Here is a 25,643-nt window from a genome sequence, read left to right on the forward strand (position 1 = left end):
GCCGAGGATCGGGAACGCCGGAGGGTGAGTATGTAAGTTTTTTATTTACTCGAGGTGAGGTGAGGTTTTTCAGCAATTATTTGTGCCGAAAAACACGGCTTATACACAAGTATATACACGGTAAGTGAATATTGACTGTGGTCAGAATGATCCTTAAAAAGAATTAAATGTAACAATAAAAGGATTATGTTGTGTCTGACAGGGGCAGAGGGTCTTCTAGAAACATCTCATCAGCCCAGAACACATTGAGGTGAACACCTTCCTAACATCATCCGAGGCAGAGATCAAGTAGATTGAGTGGAGCAATGGAGGGCTACAGCGTACCATCCAACTAATCAGCATTGGATATTGGAACTGTAAAAATTTACCCGAAGCAAAAAGATTCATCCCTATGAAGAGCAAAATCTGCAACACCAGGAATAAGCTCATACTCTTCAAAGCCCCAAAGTGTGACTTGAGGTTTGGGTTGTGAACATGGGACCCATTGCTCTTCATTCTTTGGGTGTGCATGAAGAGGAAACAGATTAACAGAAAGTTAGCGGCACAAAATATTATGAACGGTGGAAAGGAGCCTGTGGCAAATATCAGGAAGTGTCCCATCAAGTCCAGAGTTGTATCATGTCCATACTTTGTGTTATTTTCAGAAGAAGTGTTAAATATTTTATGTGTCTTTAAGTGATTTCGATACCAACCGAATGGAAGGCTGGAGATGAATGACATGATGAGGGAGGCGGTGACCAGCCATGGGACCATGGTGGAGATCCTGCTCTTCAAGAAGAGACACAGTGCACAGTTGTAGGAGACAATTTTCACGCAGTAGAAGACACAGAGGGTGGTGGCAATCCATTGACTAACGTAGTACAGGAACATGCTCAATATATATAGGATTGAGGGCACAAATTGTTTTTGGCGTGGCCAAAGTTCAAAATGAACACCTGAGATCTGAATGAAGATATTGACAAAATACAATCCTCTGGAGATGGCCAAGTGGCTCAGGATCTTATCACTGGTCGGAAGAGATTTCCGGATTTTCCATTTCATGACATTTGTAGCCACCATGATCATGTTCACTGTGAAACCAATAAGGCATTTCACGTAGAGCACAACGATGAGAGTATATTGGACAGAAAAATCTCTCATCATGGTCATCTTCATCCTGCACTTACGATCTCTCCTGTAGAGTCACACAGTCTGTATAGAGATCACATCATCTCGGCTTCTTTACAAGTGTATTTTTCCATTACTCATGTTATTTCTTTGAGCATCGGTGACTTTTTATGCAAATGTGCCGACAGTGGTTAATGTGAGTCCTTGATCCACAGAACAAACACATGGAAGGGAAGCAAATGATGGGACGTCTCTTCCTACCACAGTAACATGGCAGAGTATCTGAGCTTATGTGGTTACAGAGTCGAAGGGCTCTGAAAGAGAAACAAAAACAGGACATTTTCTTGAAAGGAATCATAAAGCATTTTTACCATGCAAACCGCAGAAATGATAGGAACAACCATGTAAAATTAAACCTTTGTATATGTTGTTAGCATTAGAACTGAAAAATAGATTTACAATTTGCTTCCTGTTCAAAACCCACCAAGGTCAAAGCAGTTAAGTTTTGCTCAAATTATTTCTCCTATCGACAGGGCTGCTATTTTGGGGGATAATGGGACTCCAATCACGGCCCCCCAGGCAGTTTTATCATACAAAGAGGGCCCAGGTGCTGGAGTCACAGCCTTCCCTGGGGGGATCCTCAAGTGCACTCGGGGAAAGAGCTTCCCTTGATCAGGGTTGAGGCTTCGCCCACAAATTCCAGCCTCCTTTGTAATATTAAAGGACATCTACCACCAGATTTACTGACGGTAGACTGTCACCGCTGGCATGCTCGTTACTTTACGGGGTCTTGGGCACGCCTTTTATAATTCTTTTCAAGCTTCTTTTTATAGAGAAATTGACTTTTAAAAAATATGACCATTAGCCAGAGTAATAATAGATAATGAATAATAGATGATGTCACCCGGAGCGCCTGCTAGCTCCGGCCACTCATCTCATGTCACAGCGCTAGTGGGAGGAACAAGCAGTGAATATTGATTACAAGGGTGTGAATAATAAATGAGCGGCCGGAGCCCAGTGACCTCGCCAGAGCACCTCTGGCTAATTTACATATTTTTACAAAATCGATTTCTCTACAAAAAGAAACTTGAAAAGAACAATATTAGAGGTGCCCAAGACCCCCTAAGGCAGTGGTGGCGAACCTATGGCACGGGTGCCAGAGGTGGCACTCAGAGCCCTTTCTGTGGGCACCAAGGCCTTCACCCCAACACAGAGTTTGCCAGATAGGACTCGAGGCTTTCTCCTGTGGTCCAATACAGCCCAGGACTTGCCATTTTAAAGCGACATCCTTGGCTGCCAGGGTTACAGCAGGAACAAGCAGGTGTGGATAGAGACAGATTTTTGTTGGAGCTCCTGCTCTGGGTCCCCTGATTCTTCCTCTTCAGGGAACCCTGGAGGGAAGCTAAAATCCAAATTTCTCCATCATCTTTCTATTGTATTGGTGAACTCATGACGCCAATACGATTGAAACCTGTGATACAGCAGGGATCAATAAGTTACGGCTTAAATTGTCATGTTGGCACTTTGCGACATATAAATGGGTTTTGGTTGTACTTTGGGCACTCTCTCTCCAAAAGGTTCACCATCACTGCCCTAAGGTAATGAGAATGCTAGCAGGGATAGTCTACCACCAGTAAATATGTGTTAGATGTCCTTTAAAGAGCTTCCTGCCCCTCCTTGGCCGAGCCTCTTACCTCTGCTGCAGTTGGAACTAGGGCGAGAAGGGTGCAGATCCTTAATGATGGATCAGAACCAGTCCTATCCTGATAAAGGATAAATTCACATCAACATTGCTTAGTCTGTTCAGGAGATCCATCAGTTCCATCAACTGGAAAGTAGTGACCTGAACCTGCAACCTGTTCTGGTCCATGGCGCTCATTGCAGGTTCAGGTCCCTGACCCTGGACTTCAGTTTCGTGTTCAGACTCGACCCCCTGCCATTAACACCCACAATCACTATTGTTACCGATCACGGGTGTTAACTTTTTAAATGTCACCGACATCTGGTAGCGAATATCCTTGGGAAAATGGCTTTACCGGTGGTTTTAAAGGGAAAGTCATTTCCAGGATAGGCTGGACCAGACAGGGACTGGATCTACAAATGTAAAATTGTGTGACAAAAGTATTCTCCTGGTCATAGGACTGTGTGATATCATGAAGTAACTGGTGTGTCACACTAGATAAAGAGATGATGGCGTTTAGTAAGATTTTACTGATGGTTCAGCTGTAATATGGCTCCATCTGCTCCAGGGTAATTAGCACCAGTTAGGACCAGACCAATTTTCAGTTCTTTTAAATAGCTCCAACTTTATCATTTAGTGAAAGATTTTGAGCTGTAGGATTCTTTATTTATTATTTAATCTTTACTTCTTAACAAAATTTTAGGTCTGAAAGTTGATAAAGAGTAAACTATTTTTTGTTACATTACATTAAGCATCTTTTATGATGTGTTGCGCTTAAACAGACATTATAACAGTGTTACTCTATTCCGCAAATTTATAGATATCACATGTCCTTTATAGGGAAACTGGGTGTTGTAGTAATCGGAGAGGCAAACACATCTATGAGGAATATTTTTGCGTATTTTTATTTATTGTTTTTTGTTTTATTTATTTTTTACTTTCTACCCCTTAAAGGTGATAATAGATCTTTGGGGACTTCATTTAAGAGTTATTTTTCTTTGCTTTACAACTAACAGTCCCATTAGAGCTTCCCTGCATTCCCAGTTACTGATGAAACCTGTACTTATTTAGTGACATTTAGTGACAGCAGCCTCTCTTTACCGGCATGTTCAGTCACATGATTGCCAGGACTTCTTTAGCGGGAGACTCAACATTCGACTGCCCAATTGCTTGGAATACCCCCTACAGCCCATGCCTTAAATATACTGTCTTAGTATGCCTTAATATGACCTAAAATGAAGCTGAATAGTTGCATGTGCAACATCCCCACCAGGGCCTGATCTTTTTCGGGTGGTTGGAGGAAGCTACCGGGGTGGCTGGCTGTTGCGGCCTTGTGGCCAGCTATGGCTATGGGGTTTGGTATCAGGAGTAGAGACCTCATCCAGAGCCCTCTCGAGAGGGTGGTGTGTGTAAGAAAATGGAGGGAGAGGCTAACAGAGTAGGTTTCTTCCTGGATCAACCCCGGTGTGCCGATAGGAATCCCTGGTGATGGAGGATGGGGAACCCGTGGTGGTGAACAGCCTTATCCAGGGATCACTTGTAGGACATTGGTGCAGAATAACTTACAGTTATTTATTGGAACCACAAACAGCAGTCAACGGCCTTAAAATCATCAGACTTCAGGTGGTTAGAGGTAGCTGGTTGGAGCAGGTCCGCAGGAAGTTGGTTTCTCACTGCCTGGTGAAGTATCTTCAGGCTGGGCTGGTTGTGTAAGGACAGAGTCTGGATATAGACCTCTGTTCGGGGCCTAGTCTCTTCTTGGGACTGGCCAAGGTGTCAGGCAGCTGACCTCAGGCATCTCTGCTTCCTGGGCTTAAACAGACTCCTTTCCTCAAAGACCTCCTGGCCAACACTGAACCATAGACTGACCATGTGCTCCCACCCACAAGGCGTTTTATCAATTCCCCCTTGTGAGGTAGCAAGGACTTGTCCAACCAGCACACTCCTTCCTTACAGAGAATATAATTGGTTAGAGACTTACAGGAGCATTTACTAAGTTCACCATGCTAGAGACCTCCTAGTGAGGTGATCAGTCTGACCAGCAGCTCCTGACATAGAGAGGGACAAGTTCCTAACACCTATTAACTCTTTGCATCTGCAGGTGTGTTGCACATGTACAATCAAAAGCAGGATAGGCCTGAGTATAAAGAAAATCTACCACCAGGATGAAGGATTGTAAACCAAACACACTGACATTATAGTATGTGCCCCCTCTATCAGATGTAGTCATATGGTCCCTATGGAGGATAGCTGTCCATGGATACAACCACAATTGCTGGATTGACTGCAGTAAGAAACCAACCAGGCAGGGCTCAAAAGCGCATATGTGGCTACTACTGGAAGTGTGTGGGGGTGGTCATATCCAAGGAGATCTGTCTTGGTTCAAAAGGACAACATGTCTACATTTATTGGAAATAATCTTCACAAACTATTTTTTAAATAACGTGTGATTAATAAAATGTATAGAAATGGCCGATGTAAATGTCCAGACGGGAATAGACCCTTAAAGAGGACACAGTACGGCTGCAGCACAAGATAGTGGTAAAGTGTAAGAATAATAGATAAGTACAACCATTTATAAAATCTTTAGACTTTTTAACTGTAAAGATTCATTCCCCATTATTTGCCTTATTACTATAGTAGTTTTACTGCTCCTCAATCCTACTCACATGTGGAGAGAGCTCGGCACAGGGAGGTGATGGTCTTCTTGATCTCACCGCAGAAGCAGATCATGTAGAGAGAATGCAGGAACGGGAGAGCACAGGTTATGATCAGATTGAGCCAATAAAAAACTCCAACATCATAAAGAATACCGAAGAATAAGAGGTTAATAAAAATAAAGTGTATTATCTGCAGCACTAAGAAGACGCTCATGCTCCTCACTGCACTGAAATGACCCTTCAGGTTTGGGGTGTGAAACCCGTATTCAGAGCTCCTCATCCGTCTGGTGTGCATCAAAAGAGAATGGAGCAACAGGAAGATCGCAAGCAAAAATATTATGAAGGGTGGACATGAGCCTAGGAGGGCGATCAGGGCTTGGTTGTAAAAGTTCTGAATGGTACCTGCCCTGTAGAAGATCATTGGCTTACTGGAAACATTGGATAAATCCTGATGTTTCAGGTCATAAAAATTGAAACCATATGGAAGACTGGAAAATATGGAAGCTATCAAAGATCCCAGAAGGAACCATGGCACCAGGGTGGAGATCTTGGTCTTCAGGAAGATGAAGAACTTCCAGCTGTAGCTCGTGATCTTCACACAGTAGAAGACACAGAGGACGGTGGCGAACCAGAGGTCGGTGTAGTGCAGGATCACTCCGTAAGTTAGCATTGCTGCTGTAACCACAATGTCATGAAAGATCCATGGATGAAACTGATACAGATAAGAGACCAGAGAGATGTTGAAGACTGATAAAGTTCTGGAAGTCACCAAACAATTCAGGATCTTATCAGAGGTCGAGAGAGACTTCAGGGTTTTCCATTTCATGATGTTGGCCGCCAAAATAATCAGATTTACTGTGATCCCCGCAAAACATTCGCAATACAGAAGCAGAATGAGAATCTTCTTGAGGGTGAATTCCATCGCATATACAATGATCCGTATAGTTGTGTTAGTGATCTGTATCTGTAGTATTCTATATATCTAGAATGTTATTAGTATTAAGTATCATGTATATTTAGTATCCTGCATATTGTAATCTGTATCTATCATAATGTGGGGAGATCTCTACCTATAGACTTCTATCGTATCCTGTATATATTGTATCCTGTATATATTGTATCCTGTATATATTGTATCCTGTATATATCGTATCCTGTATATATTGTATCCTGTATATATTGTATCCTGTATATATCGTATCCTGTATATATTGTATCCTGTATATATTGTATTCTGTATATATTGTATCCTGTGTATATCGTATCCTGTATATGTTGTATCCTGTATCTATAGTGACCTGTATCTGTAATGTGCTTTATCTATAATATTCCTTCCTTGGAGATCTCTAGCCCTGGAGTGTGCAGATTTGCGCTCTGTGTGATTCCTCCGCTTCCCTTGTACTGATGTTCCATGTATTTCTTATGTAAAGTCCTGGAGTCTGACAGATTTCCATGCAAATAGGTAACACGATACATCTGAAATATCAGCAAGTTATAGAGTAAATGCTCCTGGGGCATCAGATTGTGGCCACTATCATAGGAAAATGTTCCATCTATATTTGTATCTGTTTAGTTTACGAGTTATCTCAGAGCTTAGAGCCGACACTGGAGACTTGGAGGCTTTTGTTTTAAAAACTCACAGATCATCTAAAGACCAAATGCCACGTGTATCAGTAAAGAAGACATCTTTTAAAAGCCCCCCCCCCAATTCTAGACCCTGCAATCTATGTGGCCAGGCATGTTATAATACAAGCCATGACTGTGCCCCCTACTGAATAATAAGTATATATTGTATCCCACAGCCTCCAATAAGTAACATTTGACCCCAGTATATCATGTCCCCCACAGCCCCCAGTTCATTATGTACCCCCACAGCCCCCCAGTATATCATGTCCCCCCACAGCCCCCCAGTATATCATTTCCCCCCACAGCCCCCAGTATATCATGTCCCCCACAGCCCCCAGTATATCATGTCCCCCCACAGCCCCCAGTATATCATGTCCCCCACAGCCCCCAGTTCATTATGTACCCCCACAGCCCCCCAGTATATCATGTCCCCCCACAGCCCCCCAGTATATCATTTCCCCCCACAGCCCCCAGTATATCATGTCCCCCCACAGCCCCCCAGTATATCATGTCCCCCCACAGCCCCCCAGTATATCATTTCCCCCCACAGCCCCCAGTAAATCATGTCCCCCCACAGCCCCCAGTATATCATGTCCCCCCACAGCCCCCAGTTCATTATGTACCCCCACAGCCCCCAGTATATCATGTCCCCTCACAGCCCCCAGTTCATTATTGTCACGAACCCGAGTCGCCGGGTTCTAAACACGGGGTTCGCGTACGCCAGGAGACCACGCAAATTAGCCCTAAGCTCCGCCCACTCACACAAAATGGCGTCCTTACACTAATTCCTACTCTCCTAGCACACGGCAAACCCACTCAGCTCGATTCTCATGTCAGGGAAACCAAACGCATCCGGATCCCAGACACTACACACGCACAGCCCAGGGGGCGCACAACCACACTATGTACCCCCCTACCACTTACGTGCCTATGGAACGCTACTGCACAGGGCCACTCGGCACCCCGAAAGTCACCTGTTCCATACAACTCACTTTTCACGGCTGCCACCACTCGTAATTACGGCTTACGAGAAGCCCACACCAGGACCGCACACATACACCCAGATACACACTCTTCTAGATGCAGTACAGAGTACCTGGACCCACACGGTCTATAGCTACTACTCGCCTACAGACACGCACTACCTATAGCTACTGCTAGTACAGACATTCACACGGTAACACGGCTTAGCGGTAATTCCCCTCTCCAGAGCTATGGGAACGTATAGAGCACAAGGAAAAACTTATTAAAGGACTATTTAATATGCAAAATAGGCACAATGCTTAATGGTTACAAAAAGGGTAAAATAACAGACATACATAACAGCAAACAGTAAAATAAAAAGGGATAAAATAAAAGAAAAGACAGACCTCTTACTAATTAGATTGGCATAAAGATCCGCGGTGGGGAAAACCGATGGAAATTTTGGAAGTCCTGCACGCTTGAAGGCATTCCCCATGGACAACGAGGATTCAATGCTGGCATGTTACTTTTAACTACATAATCGATCCGCCCCCTCGGTCATGTGAGAGGGGTGTGGCTACACCTTAATCAAGATGGAAAATCAGGGCCATTTTTCCAAAATATGTTATATCTTTTCCCAAGAGTCCCCTGATAAGAAGACATGCCCACCACAGTTACCAGCATGAATTAACAAATCTAACAATACCAAACACCATTATTAAATGTTGGCCCAATTGTCTAATAGGCGTTTTCTTGGCTTCCTTCCTCTCAAATCCTTTGGGCTTGACACCCCAGGACTATAAGGGGATACTGATCCAGATCCGTTGACCAGAAATTAAAATATTTGCTTTATGACTAAGTTTTCTTTGAAGTATAATTTTTCATGTTCTTAAGGAGTCATTTTAAGACACATGAAAAACCATGAGGCCCTTGGAGACACCCAGTCTACCATTTCACAGGAAACCAATTAACACCTCTAAGGGACAGAGGAAACCAGTTACCAATTCTTTTGATAAGGGGGGGGGGGGGAGAGAACAAAGGGGATCACAGAGGGGGGTGGGATCTGTTGCCCTATGGTACATGTCCTTAATTATGTTATCTTATAGGGCAAAGGTGACTCTCCTATCATAAGAAGGGAACTCATAACCCATAATTTATGACACCTCCCCTTTTTAGAGATGGCATGGGAGATCGATCCACAGATCATCTCACAAGCCCATCTCCATGGCTCCCCACTGGTGAGACAATACAAATATACAGCCGTTTCCACGACACCTATTCCCATTTTAAACAAATCGAGGTTCAAAGTTAGCTGGACTTTAGTCTCAGGAACACTTAAAAATCCAGCTAGTGGTGTGTCCTGTCCAGCTAGTGGCTCTTCCAAGTTGCTATTCACATGTAAAACAGCCCCACACCTCTGGTCCTCTGTGGCCAATACACATGTTACAGAGACCGTCTCACTGAGCTCTCCTGTAACCATCTCTGGGCTGTAAGATAGCCCTATCCCCTCCTCTGCAGGGGTTACTAAATGTTCAGCACTCAGACTGATGTCTGAATCATGGACACTCGGACTGCAGAGTGTACTGTTAGTGACCTCAGATACTACAGGTGTCCGCAGGTCAGCTAAGAGTTCTGGCTCACCCTGGACGCACACTACCTCATCCTTGTTAGGACATAACACATTATTTATCATCACACATTGTTTGGTCAATGCAAGGTACAGTACAATCAATATGAGCACATATCACGTTGACATTATAGGACAGTTCAACTGTACTTGGGGAAACATTTGCAGAATCCTTGGGAACTAATGGCCCCAGGTCAGGCATCACCTCAGGCTCGTTTGAACCTATCACATTATCACTGTCCATTCCTGTATTGGTGGAAGAAACATTATAATTCAGAGTACATGGGGCAGTGTTTGATATCTCCTCTGCACTTGGGGAAATATCTGCAGAATCCTTGGATGCTAATTGCCCCAGGTCGGGCATCACCTCAGGCTCATTTGAACCTAACACATTATCACTGTCCAGTTCTCTGTTGGTGTTAGAAACAGTATAATTCAGAGAACCCAAGACTGGGACGTGATAAAACATTTTTGCTGCACTTGGGGGAATATCTGCAACATCCTTGGATACTATTCGCCCCAGATCCGGTACCACATCAAGACTCTTTGGACATATCACAATGTCATCATCATCACACAGGCTAGGCTCCGTACCACCCAGTGTAGTACATGTGACGTTCACATTATTAGGCATTTCAACTGTGGTGGGAAAAACATCCACCACAGACTGGGAGACCAACTGCCCTGGATTAGTCCCCAGTAAAACATTAGTAGAAATCATCTCAGACTCCTGGACTTTCTTCGATCGACATCCAGATGCTATATCTCCATCAGGGTTGACTCTCCCAAACACAGAAGAAATAGGGAGTTTAGTTGTGGGGGTGTTCCTCAATCCCCCAAAACAAGTAGGGCTGTGGTGTCCCATTTGGTTGCATACACCACACCTACCAATATTAAACACAGACTGGGTGGGAGTAGAGGGGGCACAGGTGGTAGGCTTACCCTCCGTCCAGTAATCCTTAGTAGGCCTCCTCAGGGCTGCTACTGGCTTGGAAACAAAGGAATCCGCTATCCTTGCAATCTTGTTTTCATCCTTAGGCTCTCGGGCCATTAAAGCTTGCTGCCCGATGCATTGGGCTGAAGAATTGCGCACCCGGAGACGGGCTAACTCCACTTGGAACTCCCTCTCAGCTTGATGATCTGCAAACTCTCTCTCCCTCTGGGCTTGAAGCTCTGCAAACTCTCGTTCCATCTGGGCTTGACGCTTTGCAATCTCCTGCTCACTCTGGCCCTCAAGCCTTGCTTGCTCTTGCTCCCTTCGTATTTGAAGCTCAGCTGACTTTTGATCCATCTGGGCTTTCCACTCCTCAAACTTTTGCTCAGCTTGACATTCTTGTAAGATACACCGTAAATGCGTTTCTGGGTCACACTCTCCCAGCAGTTGGAGAAGCAGTGCCCAGCTGGCGTCTCTTCCATTCGCCTTCTTATAAGTAGCCGCCATCTTAGCAGTTACTTGCCAAATAAAAGATAGAAAAGAAAAACAAGAGGGGAGGGGACTGTTTTACCAGTATGTCTTACTACAATAAGCACTGAGTTTTTCCTTGTAGACTGGGGTACTCCTCGCAAGGATTCCACCAGTCCTTAAGTGCAAGGGTTAATTACTTAAACCAAGCACTTAACGCTCTATTACAAAAAAAAAAATGTATCCCACCGCTGCCACCAATTTGTCACGAACCCGAGTCGCCGGGTTCTAAACACGGGTTTCGCGTACACCAGGAGACCACGCAAATTAGCCCTAAGCTCCGCCCACTCACACAAAATGGCGTCCTTACGCTAATTCCTACTCTCCTAGCACACGGCAAACCCACTCAGCTCGATTCTCATGTCAGGGAAACCAAACGCATCCGGATCCCAGACACTACACACGCACAGCCCAGGGGGCGCACAACCACACTATGTACCCCCCTACCACTTACGTGCCTATGGAACGCTACTGCACAGGGCCACTCGGCACCCCGAAAGTCACCTGTTCCATACAACTCACTTTTCACGGCTGCCACCACTCGTAATTACGGCTTACGAGAAGCCCACACCAGGACCGCACACATACACCCAGATACACACTCTTCTAGATGCAGTACAGTTCACCTGGACCCACACGGTCTATAGCTACTACTCGCCTACAGACACGCACTACCTATAGCTACTGCTAGTACAGACATTCACACGGTAACACGGCTTAGCGGTAATTCCCCTCTCCAGAGCTATGGGAACGTATAGAGCACAAGGAAAAACTTATTAAAGGACTATTTAATATGCAAAATAGGCACAATGCTTAATGGTTACAAAAAGGGTAAAATAACAGATATACATAACAGCAAACAGTAAAATAAAAAGGGATAAAATAAAAGAAAAGACAGACCTCTTACTAATTAGATTGGCATAAAGATCCGCGGTGGGGAAAACCGATGGAAATTTTGGAAGTCCTGCACGCTTGAAGGCATTCCCCATGGACAACAAGGATTCAATGCTGGCATGTTACTTTTAACTACATAATCGATCCGCCCCCTCGGTCATGTGAGAGGGGTGTGGCTACACCTTAATCAAGATGGAAAATCAGGGCCATTTTTCCAAAATATGTTATATCTTTTCCCAAGAGTCCCCTGATAAGAAGACATGCCCACCACAGTTACCAGCATGAATTAACAAATCTAACAATACCAAACACCATTATTAAATGTTGGCCCAATTGTCTAATAGGCGTTTTCTTGGCTTCCTTCCTCTCAAATCCTTTGGGCTTGACACCCCAGGACTATAAGGGGATACTGATCCAGATCCGTTGACCAGAAATTAAAATATTTGCTTTATGACTAAGTTTTCTTTGAAGTATAATTTTTCATGTTCTTAAGGAGTCATTTTAAGACACATGAAAAACCATGAGGCCCTTGGAGACACCCAGTCTACCATTTCACAGGAAACCAATTAACACCTCTAAGGGACAGAGGAAACCAGTTACCAATTCTTTTGATAAGGGGGGGGGGGGAGAGAACAAAGGGGATCACAGAGGGGGGTGGGATCTGTTGCCCTATGGTACATGTCCTTAATTATGTTATCTTATAGGGCAAAGGTGACTCTCCTATCATAAGAAGGGAACTCATAACCCATAATTTATGACAATTATGTCCCCCCACAGCCCACAGTATATCATGTCCCCCCACAGCCCCCAATTCATTATGTCCCCCCACAGCCCCCAATTCATTGTCTTGCTGTCCCTGGGACATCCAGGGAATGAGTGTCCTTGTGGTTGTCCTGTATCACCTTAGGATAGATGAGGCAAGTAGGCAGGTGACAGTTTTGTGGGGCTCAGTTTAGGGCTCACTGTCCTGTCTGTCCTCCCTGTGCCTCCAGCCACTTATAACAAATACACTGATTCTGACATTTTTGGAGTTTGCGCTCGCCCATAATTTTTTTTTTAGTCAAAGAATCTTTTTATTTACAACTACAAGGAACAGCAACTGAATTGCCGCATCTTACAGCTTCTATGTTACAGTCCATCTCAGACAGACTGTAATATGGCGATCATAATGACACCTGTGGGAGCATTGAACAGCTGTCATTGTGAGGATCGGCGCACCCCAATGATGTCATGGAGGGAACGAACCGGCATTTAAAGATGACAGTGCCCAGGAGAAGACTTGTTAGGCCTGCACCAGGCGCCTGTGCTGAGTGCTCTACGGCAAAGGTTGGCTGACCATGAAAGGATTATTTAACACAATGGGGGTCATTTATCTTTAGTCTCAAAACTTGTACCTTTCCTTTTTTTAAATTTATTTTAGAGGGGGACATAAGTATCTGGCACCAGAGTCGCCCAAAAGTCTCCATTCTTTAGCCACCCCTACCGATCTTTTTCCTACTCCAGCTCGGGAGTGGAGTTCATTTTCTCATAGATCTGCGACTTTTCTAAATGTCCACAACTGGATTCATAAAGATAATTTGGGTGCAACACTGAAAAATTTGGGCCTGGCCAACTTTGCTGCCAAATCTGCTGATTCAAACAATCCCCCCAAAAATTGTAAATATAAGAGAAAAAATGTAAGATAAATGATCTAAAATCAATATTTGGCTTAAAATCATCCCAAAATTTCAGTAAAAGTTGGATTTCAAATAAATAGCCAGATATAAGCAAATGTAACAACTACATATAGAAAGTAAAGATAGCCCAGATTATTATAACACTAGTTTGTTTCCAAGCAAAGCAAAGTGCACAAATATTCTCAATGACAAAAACTGTGGATTGACCGAAAACAGTACAAGGGCAAAACAGTCTCAAAGCCCTACACCACTATCAATCTATTACACTAAGCATATTACCGAATCCCTTACCCAGGAGCATGCAGATGACGCCCCAAATGCTCACTTTTGCAGATGTAGCTTCTTCAAGGGGCCTATACTGTCTTAATAATCCCTGAATGTTCATCAAGTGCTTCAGCAGTCCTGATACTTACTTTATTCCCGTCTCCAAATTTTCTGTGGATCTTTTTTTACATGTCCGACGCTAATGGATAGGAGGGTCCTGCATCAGGAGGTTATGACTTATCCTGCTCTCTCCTCCTCCCCTCTCCCTGTGTCTGTCAGTGAGATGGAGTGAGAGAAAAAAAACAGAGTGAGAGAAGTTATGAGGATGGACTGGTCAGTGAGAGAGAGGAAGTTGTGTTTATATGCAGAGGGCAGCATGGTGACAACAGTGAGAGACGGCAAAGGAACATAGGTAGAACATAGGTAGAAAATCCCTTTAATAACCACTCCTTAGGAAAGGACATTAAAGGAAACCTACTACTACTACGGATCTACCTATTAAGGTAAGTCCGGTGGTAGGTGCATCTAACGTATGTAAGGATAGCCCTTTTTAGGGCAAATCCTTCACTCCCCTCTATCTTTTCTAATCTTTAATCAGGGTAACATGCAAATTTTAAAGGGGCGTGGAGTAGCTGGAGCTGAGGCTACACGGCAAGGCTACTCCACGGCCCAATTGTCTTTTTGATCCTCCTACCCAGACACTCTTCCTGGAATCCTGAGTTCGGCTGCACAATCTCTGCTCCAAAGCTGGAGCTACTGTGCATGCGCAGAACTCCGGCTTCACAGGCGATAGGAGTATCCACACATGCCACCATCCCCAGTCTTGTGTTGGACATGATTTTTTTTTTTTTTACCATGAATGACTATGTATTTTACAGCTCACATTTCAGATTACTCTCCAACTTCACCTCAAGACATCCCAGGTACATTGGGGCACATTTATTAACGACCCGATTCATGTTTTTCCGTCGGGTTTTGGTATTTTTTCCATTTTGCGCCATATTCCGCCGGAATTTTGGCGTGCACGATCGGATTTCGGCACCGGGTTGCATGCGACGGAAATGGGGGGGCGTGGCCATCAGAAAACCCGACGGATTCGGAGAAACCGCCGTATTTAAAAAAAAATTGGTCGCACGTGCCATACTTACATGCACCAGGAAAAGATCAGTGAACTCCGACGCACCTCGGCGGACCTCCGCGCAGCAGCGACACCTGGTGGACATCGGGCGCAGGACCTTCATGAATCACCGGAAAACCTGAACGCTCGTCGGAGAAGCCGCCGCTGGAACGCGAATGGACCGGGTAAGTAAATGTGCCCCATTGTTTCTATGTGGTACTGTAATAGATTCTGTACAGATTGTTGTCCAAATGAGTTTTCATACTCAGCTTCCTGGATCACAGATTTGCATCGAAAGGAAGCAGACGCCTGAAATTTTCATGAGGTGTGGACTCGGAATCTGTATAAAGAAGAAGTACAACCAAATCATTACACATAGACCTCCAAGCTGTGGGTGAGCTTAGAGTCAGAACATGGATGTGATATCCCTTTGGTTTGTTCTTGCATATGTTCTATACGCTGAGTGCATTGCTGGGGTGATAGTAAATGTTATCATTGTGACTGCCAACATCATCAAGTGGAAAACAATGAAATCTCTGAATACTGGTGATAAGATTCTGAGCTCTTTGGCAACATCCATCTGCTTGTACCTCTCTGTTTCCTTCCTGATTTACCTTTCTTCTATATTTCATCTGCAGGATGATAAAGACCAACTGTTTATTTTTTCACTACTGTTTGTCAGTACGTTCCTGCATTTTACTAACCTGTGGTTCGCCACCGTCCTCTGTGTCTTCTACTGCGTGAAGATCACAAGCTACAGCTGGAAGTTCTTCATCTTCCTGAAGACCAAGATCTCCACCCTGGTCCCATGGTTCCTTCTGGCTTCCATGGTGATCTCCATATCTTCTAGTCTTCCATTTGGTTTGGGCTATAATGGAATACAAGTGCAAAATCTAACAAATGTTTCAATGGGAAATATGAATATCTCCAGAGATATGGAGTATGAAGATCAATTACAGTCATATGAGAAAAGCAAATACCTACTTCTTATCATCTCATGCCCGCCATTTGTAGTATTTTGTGTTGTAGGCTTCCTGTTACTCCATTCTCTTTGGATGCACATTAGAAGGATGAAGAGCTCCGGATCCGGCTTTCGAAGCCCAAACTTAGAGTCTCACTTCAAAGCTGTAAAGAGTATGGGCCTCTTCTTAGTGCTGGAGACAGTATATTTTCTAGTAGCTTCATACTCATATGCTGCTTGTCATGGAAATATAACCGGATACTGGATTGCTATTATTGTTACCTGCAGCCCCCCAGTTCTCCACTCGCTCTACATCATCTCTAGCAACAATGAACTAAAGAAGACATTTGTCTCCATGTTTCATGTTCTTAAATGTTGTGCTCAAGTATAAAATCTATCTACTCTATCTCAGCAATTTATGTACATGTCATGTCAGAGAATTGTGACCAAAACCATAACAATAAAAATGTAAAGCAAATGGACTGGACTTTAAAAAGTGATGTAACTTATTTACCCAATCCAATCATTTCATCTTACACTCAAAAAGAAGGAAGACTCTCACAATGGATGATGATAGAAATGTTTACCCAATATCTTCTGCTATTCGTGCGCTATGTGGTCTATCTGACAAATTGTAAATATAAAAAGATAAAAACAAAGGAACGCACTGATATAATGCAGGATTGTATGTATCTGCTTTTAGGTGTAAAGACGTGAATACACATTGACGTCCTCTGGTTGTGTTAAAGCCACAATTACTTGTAACACTTTTAGTATTGCCTTAATCCATGAGTGTCAGGGTGCGGGGTCAGTGAACACCTTGGAGCACCCGGTCTTCACCAGAGCCGCCAGGTTGTTCCACAGGTGCGACTAGCTGGCAGTGATAGCCAAGGCAAGGTACAGAAACGGCAATCTCGTGGTCAGGAGCAGGCAGAAGTTCAGGACAGGTGGCAGAGCTGCAGAGTCAGCGTCAGGTCCAAGGTCACAATGGGAGATCAGAGCGGGAATACAAGGAACACTGGGAACACGCATGGGAAGCTTTCTCTGAGGCTGGTAGCTCAAAGATCCGGCGGGGATTGATGGGAGCAGCCGGCATTTATGGAAAAGCCGTAAGTGGCCAGCGGCAATCTGTGCTGCAGTGGCCCTTTATATCTTCTCGAGCCTATGCCCGCGGGCCGTCGACTTAACGAGGAAGAAGCAGGAGTGTAGAGAGGTAAGTGAGGGCTGGGTTGCGCCACCATTGAGAGGGGTATGGGTGTGCCTGCGATTGGGGACATGAATCGCAGGTACACCCGTGACACGGAGGGTATAGTATTGCATCCACGAGGTAGTTTGGAGCTGAAACTCTGCTCCAAAAACAATCTCAATTTGGAGCTCCAATTTGTGCAAAAAATAGTAGGTATTTATAAAATAAATCCTTAAAATGCACGTAAATTAAAATACTGTTTTCTAAAATACATAAAATATATAAAATGTGAGACGCGTTTTGAGACCTGGACCGGTGCGGGTCCTGATGATGTTCCCGGTCCGGGTCTCAAAATAACTATAAATACGTCTCCCAGTGTATTTTAGAAAACAGTATTTTTAAATTTTATTTTATTAATAAAATCCTAGAATGGTTCCACAAATTGGAGCGCTGAATTGGGATTTTTTTTTTGGAGCAGAGTTTCAACTCCAAACCTTCTCTTGGAAACATGTAGAATATCTGGTGGGGTTCACAGTAATATTAAACAGCAATGTATTGTTAGAGATACAAAATGGAAAGGAGACTCGGCTCACTCATAAATCTCGCTGTCCATATTCACAATCGTTTAGCAGGGACAGAACTTTGCTCGAAGGGCAACAATGAACAGGAAAACTCCCAATTTCAGCTCTCAAAGAGTTACAGTAAAGATCAATCATGTTTTCCATTACAACTCCTTCAAGACTTTACTTTAGTAGGTTAAGGATCTTATTTTTTATCATTTTCAGGACCCATTTTAAATCAGTGATAAATAATGAGCCGTAGTGATAATTGTAGTTGTAATATTTGACTAAGGAACAGGACAGACAGATTTACCACTGTCTGCACAGCCGGATCATAGATTTGCATAGAAGTCACCAAAGATCGAATCATTTATCTGAGTAATGGAAAAATAACAGCTATAAAGAAGACAGGGGAATGTTATCTGTATACAGAACCTGAGCCGAGACACGAGAGGAGAGATCAGACATCCTCTATGACAATGACAGAATATTCTCTTGCGTATCTTCTCCTGTCCGTGCTCTACATGGAGTGTCTGGTGGGGTTCACAATAAATATGATGATTGTGGCTGCAAATATCATGAAATGGAAAAGCCATAAATCTCTCCCAACCTGTGATAAGATCCTGAGCTACTTGGCCATCTCCAGGGTCCTGTATTTTGTCATGATTTTCATTCGGGTCTTTATCAGTCATTTCCATACTTGGCCACTGCAATCAACATTTGTGACCTTAATCCTATTTATTCAGACTATTTTCCTGCTCTTTGTTAGTCACTGGATTGTCTCCATCCTCTGTGTCTACTACTGTGTGAGAATAGTCAACTACAACTGTGCACTATGTGTCTTCCTGAGGAGCAGGATCTCCACCATGGTCCCATGGCTGGTCACAGCCGCTCTTCTCATGTCATTCATCTCCACCCTTCCATTTGGTTGGTACGAATTTAACTTTCTACAGAATGTATCTAATGCTTCTATTGGAAATAATACAGATTCTGGACCAAGTATTATCACAGTCTTCAATGTAAAACAGTCCCTGATATGTATTGCGGGCTCCTTTCCACCCTTCATAATATTTTGTGGTGCCAACTTCCTGTTAATCATTTTCCTCTTCATGCACACCAAAAAAATGAGGAGCAGCGGATCACAGATTCACAACCCAAACCTAAAGTCACATTTTGGGGCCTTGAAGAGCATGAGCTTATTCCTGGTGTTGCAGATATTGCTCTTAGTAGCGATGAATCTTTTTGTCTCTGGTAGATTTTTGCATTTGCAGAATCCGATGCTGATAGGTTGGATGATACTTTGTGCCCCCCCATTGCTCCATTCCCTCTACTTGATCTATTCTTCAGGCCACGTTAGGATGTGTTCTGGGGTGAGAAGATGTTTCTAGAAGACCCTTTCCACTTCACATTGACACTACTGAAATAATTGCAATTTCTTGCGCAATCACCGCGAGTGGCGGAATAGACTGGTGCGTGACGGGAACGCCTCTGTACTTTGTAAAGGCTTTTATGCAAAACTCCACTTGGTTAGACCTGCTGTAGTTTTGCCTGACAGCTGTGTTCCTTGTTCAAGAGGTCTTTGTCCACGTGCCTCAGCCTCGTATCCGCCGTGACAGGAGGAGACGTGGCCTTTATGCGCCAGCCTATGGTAAATTCCCCTCAACATGATTGTTTTCTTTCATAATCATGACTTTCAAAAAGCCTAATGACAGGATGGGGGATTACAAGTTGGGGGATAAAGTGGGGGATGGGGGATAAAGTTCCCAGCTGTAGACAATGCTGTTTCGTCTCTTTAGTACAGCGTAGGAGAAAAAATCAGATGCAAAAAATACACAATTCTACTTTTGTTATGGGTTATGTATAATTTTTACATTGTTCACATTGTTTGCTCTAGGTGACATAGTACCTTCCAAGTAAAAGGTTTCGAAGGATATTGGAATTGTGTTTGTGATTTGCTGTGGTGTGAAATACGTGTAATAAATGTTATTTAATAAAAAGTCTGAGTGTCATATTTTTTTTATTAAGAGTTTTCTCTTTTGACCTTGATATCTGATCGCAGCGGCTCAGTGGTTAAGCTTCCAGCTGTTCAGCTGTTAAGGCAAAAACAAAGTGAATACAAAATTCAAGAAAGAATCAATCGTTTTTTAATCTTAATTAAGAAACAATGTCAGACACAATGAAAATCACAAAACCATAGAAAAGATATAATCCCCATTAGCATGTACATTACTCTCAAAAGAGACAAAGTAAAAAGACAATTCATCCAACTTACCTTTATATCGCTTCATCAATCATGGTCTGTGCTATCCTTCTAGGACCGCAGGGCACGTAGCAGGTATAGTACAATAATCCAGCACCAGCCTATGATGTTTGTCATTATAACTCGAAGATCATCTTTATGGAGACATTGGGGACATTTACTAAGGGTCTGCGGATCGCACTTTAGTTGGATTTTCCAATTTTCAAGGTTTGCGCCGCTGTGACAGTTATTTAACAGGGGATTGTGTCGCGGCTGCGTTGCTTTCATGCGACCCCTTGATAGCAATGAACATTGAGCAATTGTCATGGTATAAGATGATTTCAGAGTAAATATGATTATTATGGCTGAAAATTTCATGAAATGGAAAGTCAAAGATCTCTTAAGAGCTGAGGTAAGATCCGGAGCCACTTGGCCATCTCCAGAGGTCTTCTGTTGGGTTGGTATGGTTATGACTATGGAAGTATGATGGGGAATGAATCTGTGAATGGCTCTTCTTTGTTATTTAAACTTTTTTAAGGATCCACCTTCCAGTTAATTGAGTTTCTCTTAATTCACACCGGACACATGAGTAGTGTCCAACCGGCAAGGACTTGTAAGAGCGCGGAGCGTTGAGGAAAAGAGTTATAGATCAGGTTTTCCATTACAACTTCTTCTAGACTTTACTTTAGTAGGTTAAGGATCTTATTTTTTTATCATTTTCAGAACCCACTTCATACGAGTGATAAATATTACATTTTATTTCTGAAAATATGAGCCGTGATGATAATTGTAGTTGTAACATTTGACTAAGGAAATCAGAGGCGTCCCATCACTTGCTCGCTTTCTTTGTATTAGTTTGTTCTGTGCAGGACGGACTCTATTACAGATTTACCACTGTCTGCACAACCGGATCATAGATTTGCATAGAAATCACCAAAGGTTAGATCATTTACCTGAGTAATGGAAAAATAACAGCTATAAAGAAGACGGGGGAATGTTATCTGTATACAGAACCTGAGCCGAGACACGAGAGGAGAGATCAGACATCCTCTATGACAATGACAGAATATTATCTTCCGTATCTTCTCCTGTCTGTGCTCTTCATGGAGTGTCTGGTGGGGTTCACAATAAATATGAGGATTGTGGCTGCAAATGTCCTCAAATGGAAAAGCCAGAAATCTCTCCCAACCTGTGATAAGATCCTGAGCTACTTGGCCATCTCCAGGGTCCTGTATTTTTTCATTATTTTCAGTCGGGTCTTTATCAGTCATTTCCATACTTGGCCACTGCAATCAACATTTGTGACCTTAATCCTATTTATTCAGACTATTTTCCTGCTCTTCGTTAGTCACTGGATTGTCTCCATCCTCTGTGTCTACTACTGTGTGAGAATAGTCACCTACAACTGTGCACTATGTGTCTTCCTGAGGAGCAGGATCTCCACCATGGTCCCATGGCTGGTCACAGCCGCTCTTCTCATGTCATTCATCTCCACCCTTCCATTTGGTTGGTACGGATATTACTTTCTACAGAATGTATCTAATGCTTCTATTGGAAATAATACAGATTCTGGACCAAGTATTATCACAGTCTTAAATGAACAGTCCCTGATTTGTGTTGTAGGCTCTTTTCTACCGTTCATAATATTTTGTGGTGCCAACTTCCTGTTAATCTTTTTTCTCTTCATGCACACCAAAAAAATGAGGAGCAGCGGATCACAGATTCACAACCCAAACCTAAAGTCACATTTTGGGGCCTTGAAGAGCATGAGCTTATTCCTGGTGTTGCAGATATTGCTCTTAGTAGCGATGAATCTTTTTGCCTCTGGTAGATTTTTGCATTTGCAGAATCCGATGCTGATAGGTTGGATGATACTTTGTGCCCCCCCATTGCTCCATTCCCTCTACTTGATCTATTCTTCAGGCCACGTTAGGATGTGTTCTGGGGTGAGAAGATGTTTCTAGAAGACCCTTTCCACTTCACATTGACACTACTGAAATAATTGCAATTTCTTGCGCAATCACCGCGAGTGGCGGAGTAGACTGGTGCGTGACGGGAACGCCTCTGTACTTTGTAAAGGCTTTTATGCAAAACTCCACTTGGTTAGACCTGCTGTAGTTTTGCCTGACAGCTGTGTTCCTTGTTCAAGAGGTCTTTGTCCACGTGCCTCTGCCTCTTATCCCCCATGACAGGAGGAGACATGGCCTTTATGCGCCAGCGTATGGTAAATTCCCCTCAACATAATCATGACTTTCAAAAAGCCTAATGACAGGATGGGGGATTACAAGTTGGGGGATAAAGTGGGGGATGGGGGATAAAGTTCCCAGCTGTAGACAGTGCTGTTTCTACTCTTTAGTACAGCGTAGGAGAAAAAATCAGATGCAAAAAATACACAATTCTACTTTTGTTATGGGTTATGTATAATTTTTACATTGTTCACATTGTTTGCTTTAGGTGACATAGTACCTTCCAAGTAAAAGGTTTCGAAGGATATTGGAATTGTGTTTGTGATTTGCTGTGGTGTGAAATACGTGTAATAAATGTTATTTAATAAAAAGTCGGAGTGTCATATTTTTTTTTATTAAGAGTTTTCTCTTTTGACCTTGACATCTGATCGCAGCGGCTCAGTGGTTAAGCTTCCAGCTGTTCAGCTGTTAAGGCAAAAACAAAGTGAATACAAAATTCAACAAAGAATCAATCGTTTTTTAATCTTAATTAAGAAACAATGTCAGACACAATGAAAATCACAAAACCATAGAAAAGATATAATCCCCATTAGCATGTATATTACTCTCAAAAGAGACAAAGAAAAAAGAGAAAATTCATGCAACTCACCTTTATATCTGTGCTATCCTTCTAGGACCGCAGGTCACGTAGCAGGAGTAGTTCAATAATCCAGCACCAGCCGATGATGTTATATAGATATATTATAACTCGAAGATCAGCTTTATGGAGTGTGAGACACTGAAGGGGTTAAATGTGGATGGGCGGTATGTTTCCCCTAGGTTTTCCTATTATGCAAGGCCTTAATGCTGAGGTTGTGATGTCCAGCACCTTGGGCACAGGTGCTGGGAGCAGCCTTATCAGCCTGCATAAAGCTGCCTAGCAGAGCTGAGAGTGTGGTCTCTCTCTGAAAGGAGGCTGGAGAGCACACAGCCCTGACCTCTGTGCCTGGAGCAAGCCAAGTGATTTTGTATAGTGGTGAGTTAGTGGAATACCTGTATAGTTAGCACCCTGGCGGGTAGGATTTTTGTTTATTTAATGCCTGAATGAAAAGGCTGTTTTATTTTGCTGCTGCAATAAACACAGGCTAGACCTGTTTTGGACTAAACTTTGGTGTCACTGTCTTGAACTGCATCACAGCACCCCGCTACCACAGTCTCTACTGGGCCAAATCTCCCACATATGGTGCTTCGGATTGCGGGCAGTTCAAAAGACACACACCGGGAAGGCTCGCTACATCCTGCAACATTGCATGGCCTGGGTGAAAGCAGCAGACAAATTGCAGGATAAAGCCAAGATGGAAGACTTTATTAAATACCTGCAAGAGGAGGCCAGAGCTAATCGGCAGCAGCAGCAAGCCATGCTCCGGCAACAGCAGGAAGAGTCCCAGGCTAATCGGCAGCTGCAGCAAGCCATGCTCTAGCAACAGGAGGAGAGGTCCTGTCAGCAGCAAGCCATGTTCCAGCTGATGATAGAAAAGTTTTCTGGCGTTATGGCAGCACCGCCAGCGACGACTACTGAGGGGTCCCTTGGTTTGCAAGGGTACCCGGTTGTCCAGTGTTCCGCACGGGCTGCAGTACAAAAGGCTTTACAAAAAATGACGGCGACCGACGACGTGGAGGCGTATTTCACTGTGTTCGAGCGAGTAGCTGAGCGAGAGGAGTTACCAGCTAAGCAGTGGGCAGATGTCCTGGCAACGTTCCTGACAGGCAAATCGTAGAAGGCTTACTACGACCTGAGTGAAACGGAGGCCCGTGAGTACCCCCAGCTAAAGGCAGAGATTCTGGCTCGTCTTGGGGTCACCGTTCAAGTTCGTTCCAGCCGGGTCCACCAGTGGGCATACTCAGAAAGACTACCCCCACGCTCCCAAATGCATGACCTGATCCATCTTGTCCGGAAGTGGCTACAACCAGAGGACTGCACCCCAGCACAGATGGTAGAGAGAGTGGTTCTCGACAAGTTCACCCGTTCTCTGCCCTCTCGGCTCCAGCGGTGGGTTGGACAGGCCGGTCCCACAAAAGCTGTTTGCCCGGCCGGTTCAGGCAGCCGAGTTGGTCACGGATGCGGAACCCCACGTGTGTATGGTCACAATCGGGGGTCACACGGTGGAAGCCTTGCTAGACTCAGGGAGTCTGGTCACCCTGGTGCGGGGAACTTTGGTTGATCCTGGACTATACAGTGGGCGGAAAGTGGGAGTGTTGTGTATACATGGGGACACTTGCGAATATCCCACTGCTGTCATCCACCTACATACCCCTTGTGGTACTATTACCCATGAAGTGGGGGTGGTGGGGACCCTGTTTCATGAGGCTATTATCGGCAGAGACTTACTGGTGTTTTGGGACCTCTGGAGACGAAGACCCACCTCAGGTGCTGTTGCAGATAATTGACATCAGGTGTGTCCGGCCTTGGCCCCTGAACCCTTTGAGGGCAATGTACCCACACCAGCAGTAGTGGTGACCCCATGTGATGAATTCTCTCCCCTAGAGGTCCTAGCTGGGGAGGTCGAGGGCCACGAGGAGGTGGCCGGTGTCCCACTTCAGGAGTCCTCTGGTACCGTTACCAATCATAGAGGTGCCGTTTGAACGGATTGCAATGGATCTGGTTGGCCCCATAGTCAAGTCCACAAGGGGGCACCAGTACATCCTGGTTATCCTGGACTAGGCTACGTGGTATCCAGAGGCAATCCCGTTAAGGAACACCTCCTCCAAAAACATTGCTAGGGAGCTGTTCCAGGTATTCTCCCGTACAGGCCTCCCCAAGGAAATCTTGACTGACCAGGGAACCCCATTCATGTCTAGACTAATGAAGGAGATGTGTGAGTTACTCCAGGTTAAACAGCTCCGCACCTCTGTATATCATCCTCAGACAGATGGCCTGGTCGAGAGATTTAACAAGACCTTAAAGGGGATGCTAAAGAGGGTGGTCAGCAAAGATGGGAAGGACTGGGATTGTTTGTTGCCTTATTTGATGTTTGCCATACGTGAAGTTCCCCAGTCCTCCACGGGTTTCTCACCCTTTGAGCTGTTATATGGCCGTTCCCCACGTGGGCTTTTGGATGTAGCTAAGGAGACCTTGGAACAGGAGAGGACCCCCCACCGTAGTGTGATTGAACACGTCTCCCTTATGCAGGACCGCATAGCGGCGGTAATGCCCCTTGTAAAGGAGCACATGACAAGGGCACAAGAGGCCCAGTCTAGGGTCTACAATAGATCAGCCAGACTCAGGACCTTTAACCCAGGCGACAGAGTGCTAGTTCTGGTGCCCACCGTTGAGAGTAAGTTCTTGGCAAAATGGCAAGGTCCATATGAGGTCATGGAGAAAGTGGGGGAGGTAAACTACAAGGTATCTCAGCCGGGGAGGAGGAAACCCGAACAGATATACCACGTGAACCGCC

At 44.2% G+C, this 25,643-nt stretch overlaps 3 protein-coding genes across 3 annotated transcripts in view; 2 read left to right on the plus strand and 1 right to left on the minus strand.

The window, feature by feature from the left end:
• Positions 1–25,643, minus strand: part of LOC140120742 (uncharacterized) — a 363,359-nt gene that overhangs the window by 141,015 nt on the left and 196,701 nt on the right. The window lies entirely within an intron of this gene.
• On the plus strand, positions 15,491–16,429 carry LOC140122956 (taste receptor type 2 member 39-like). Its single transcript, XM_072144202.1, has one exon. The coding sequence runs from the start codon at positions 15,491–15,493 to the stop codon at positions 16,427–16,429; it is 939 nt and encodes a 312-aa protein (XP_072000303.1).
• On the plus strand, positions 18,264–20,656 carry LOC140122957 (taste receptor type 2 member 40-like). Its single transcript, XM_072144203.1, has 2 exons — positions 18,264–19,035; positions 20,562–20,656. Exons 1-2 carry the CDS (start codon positions 18,264–18,266, stop codon positions 20,654–20,656), a joined length of 867 nt encoding a protein of 288 aa, XP_072000304.1.

The sequence above is a fragment of the Engystomops pustulosus genome, chromosome 3 (assembly GCF_040894005.1).
Source record: "Engystomops pustulosus chromosome 3, aEngPut4.maternal, whole genome shotgun sequence".
In the NCBI taxonomy this organism is placed as follows: domain Eukaryota; kingdom Metazoa; phylum Chordata; class Amphibia; order Anura; family Leptodactylidae; genus Engystomops; species Engystomops pustulosus.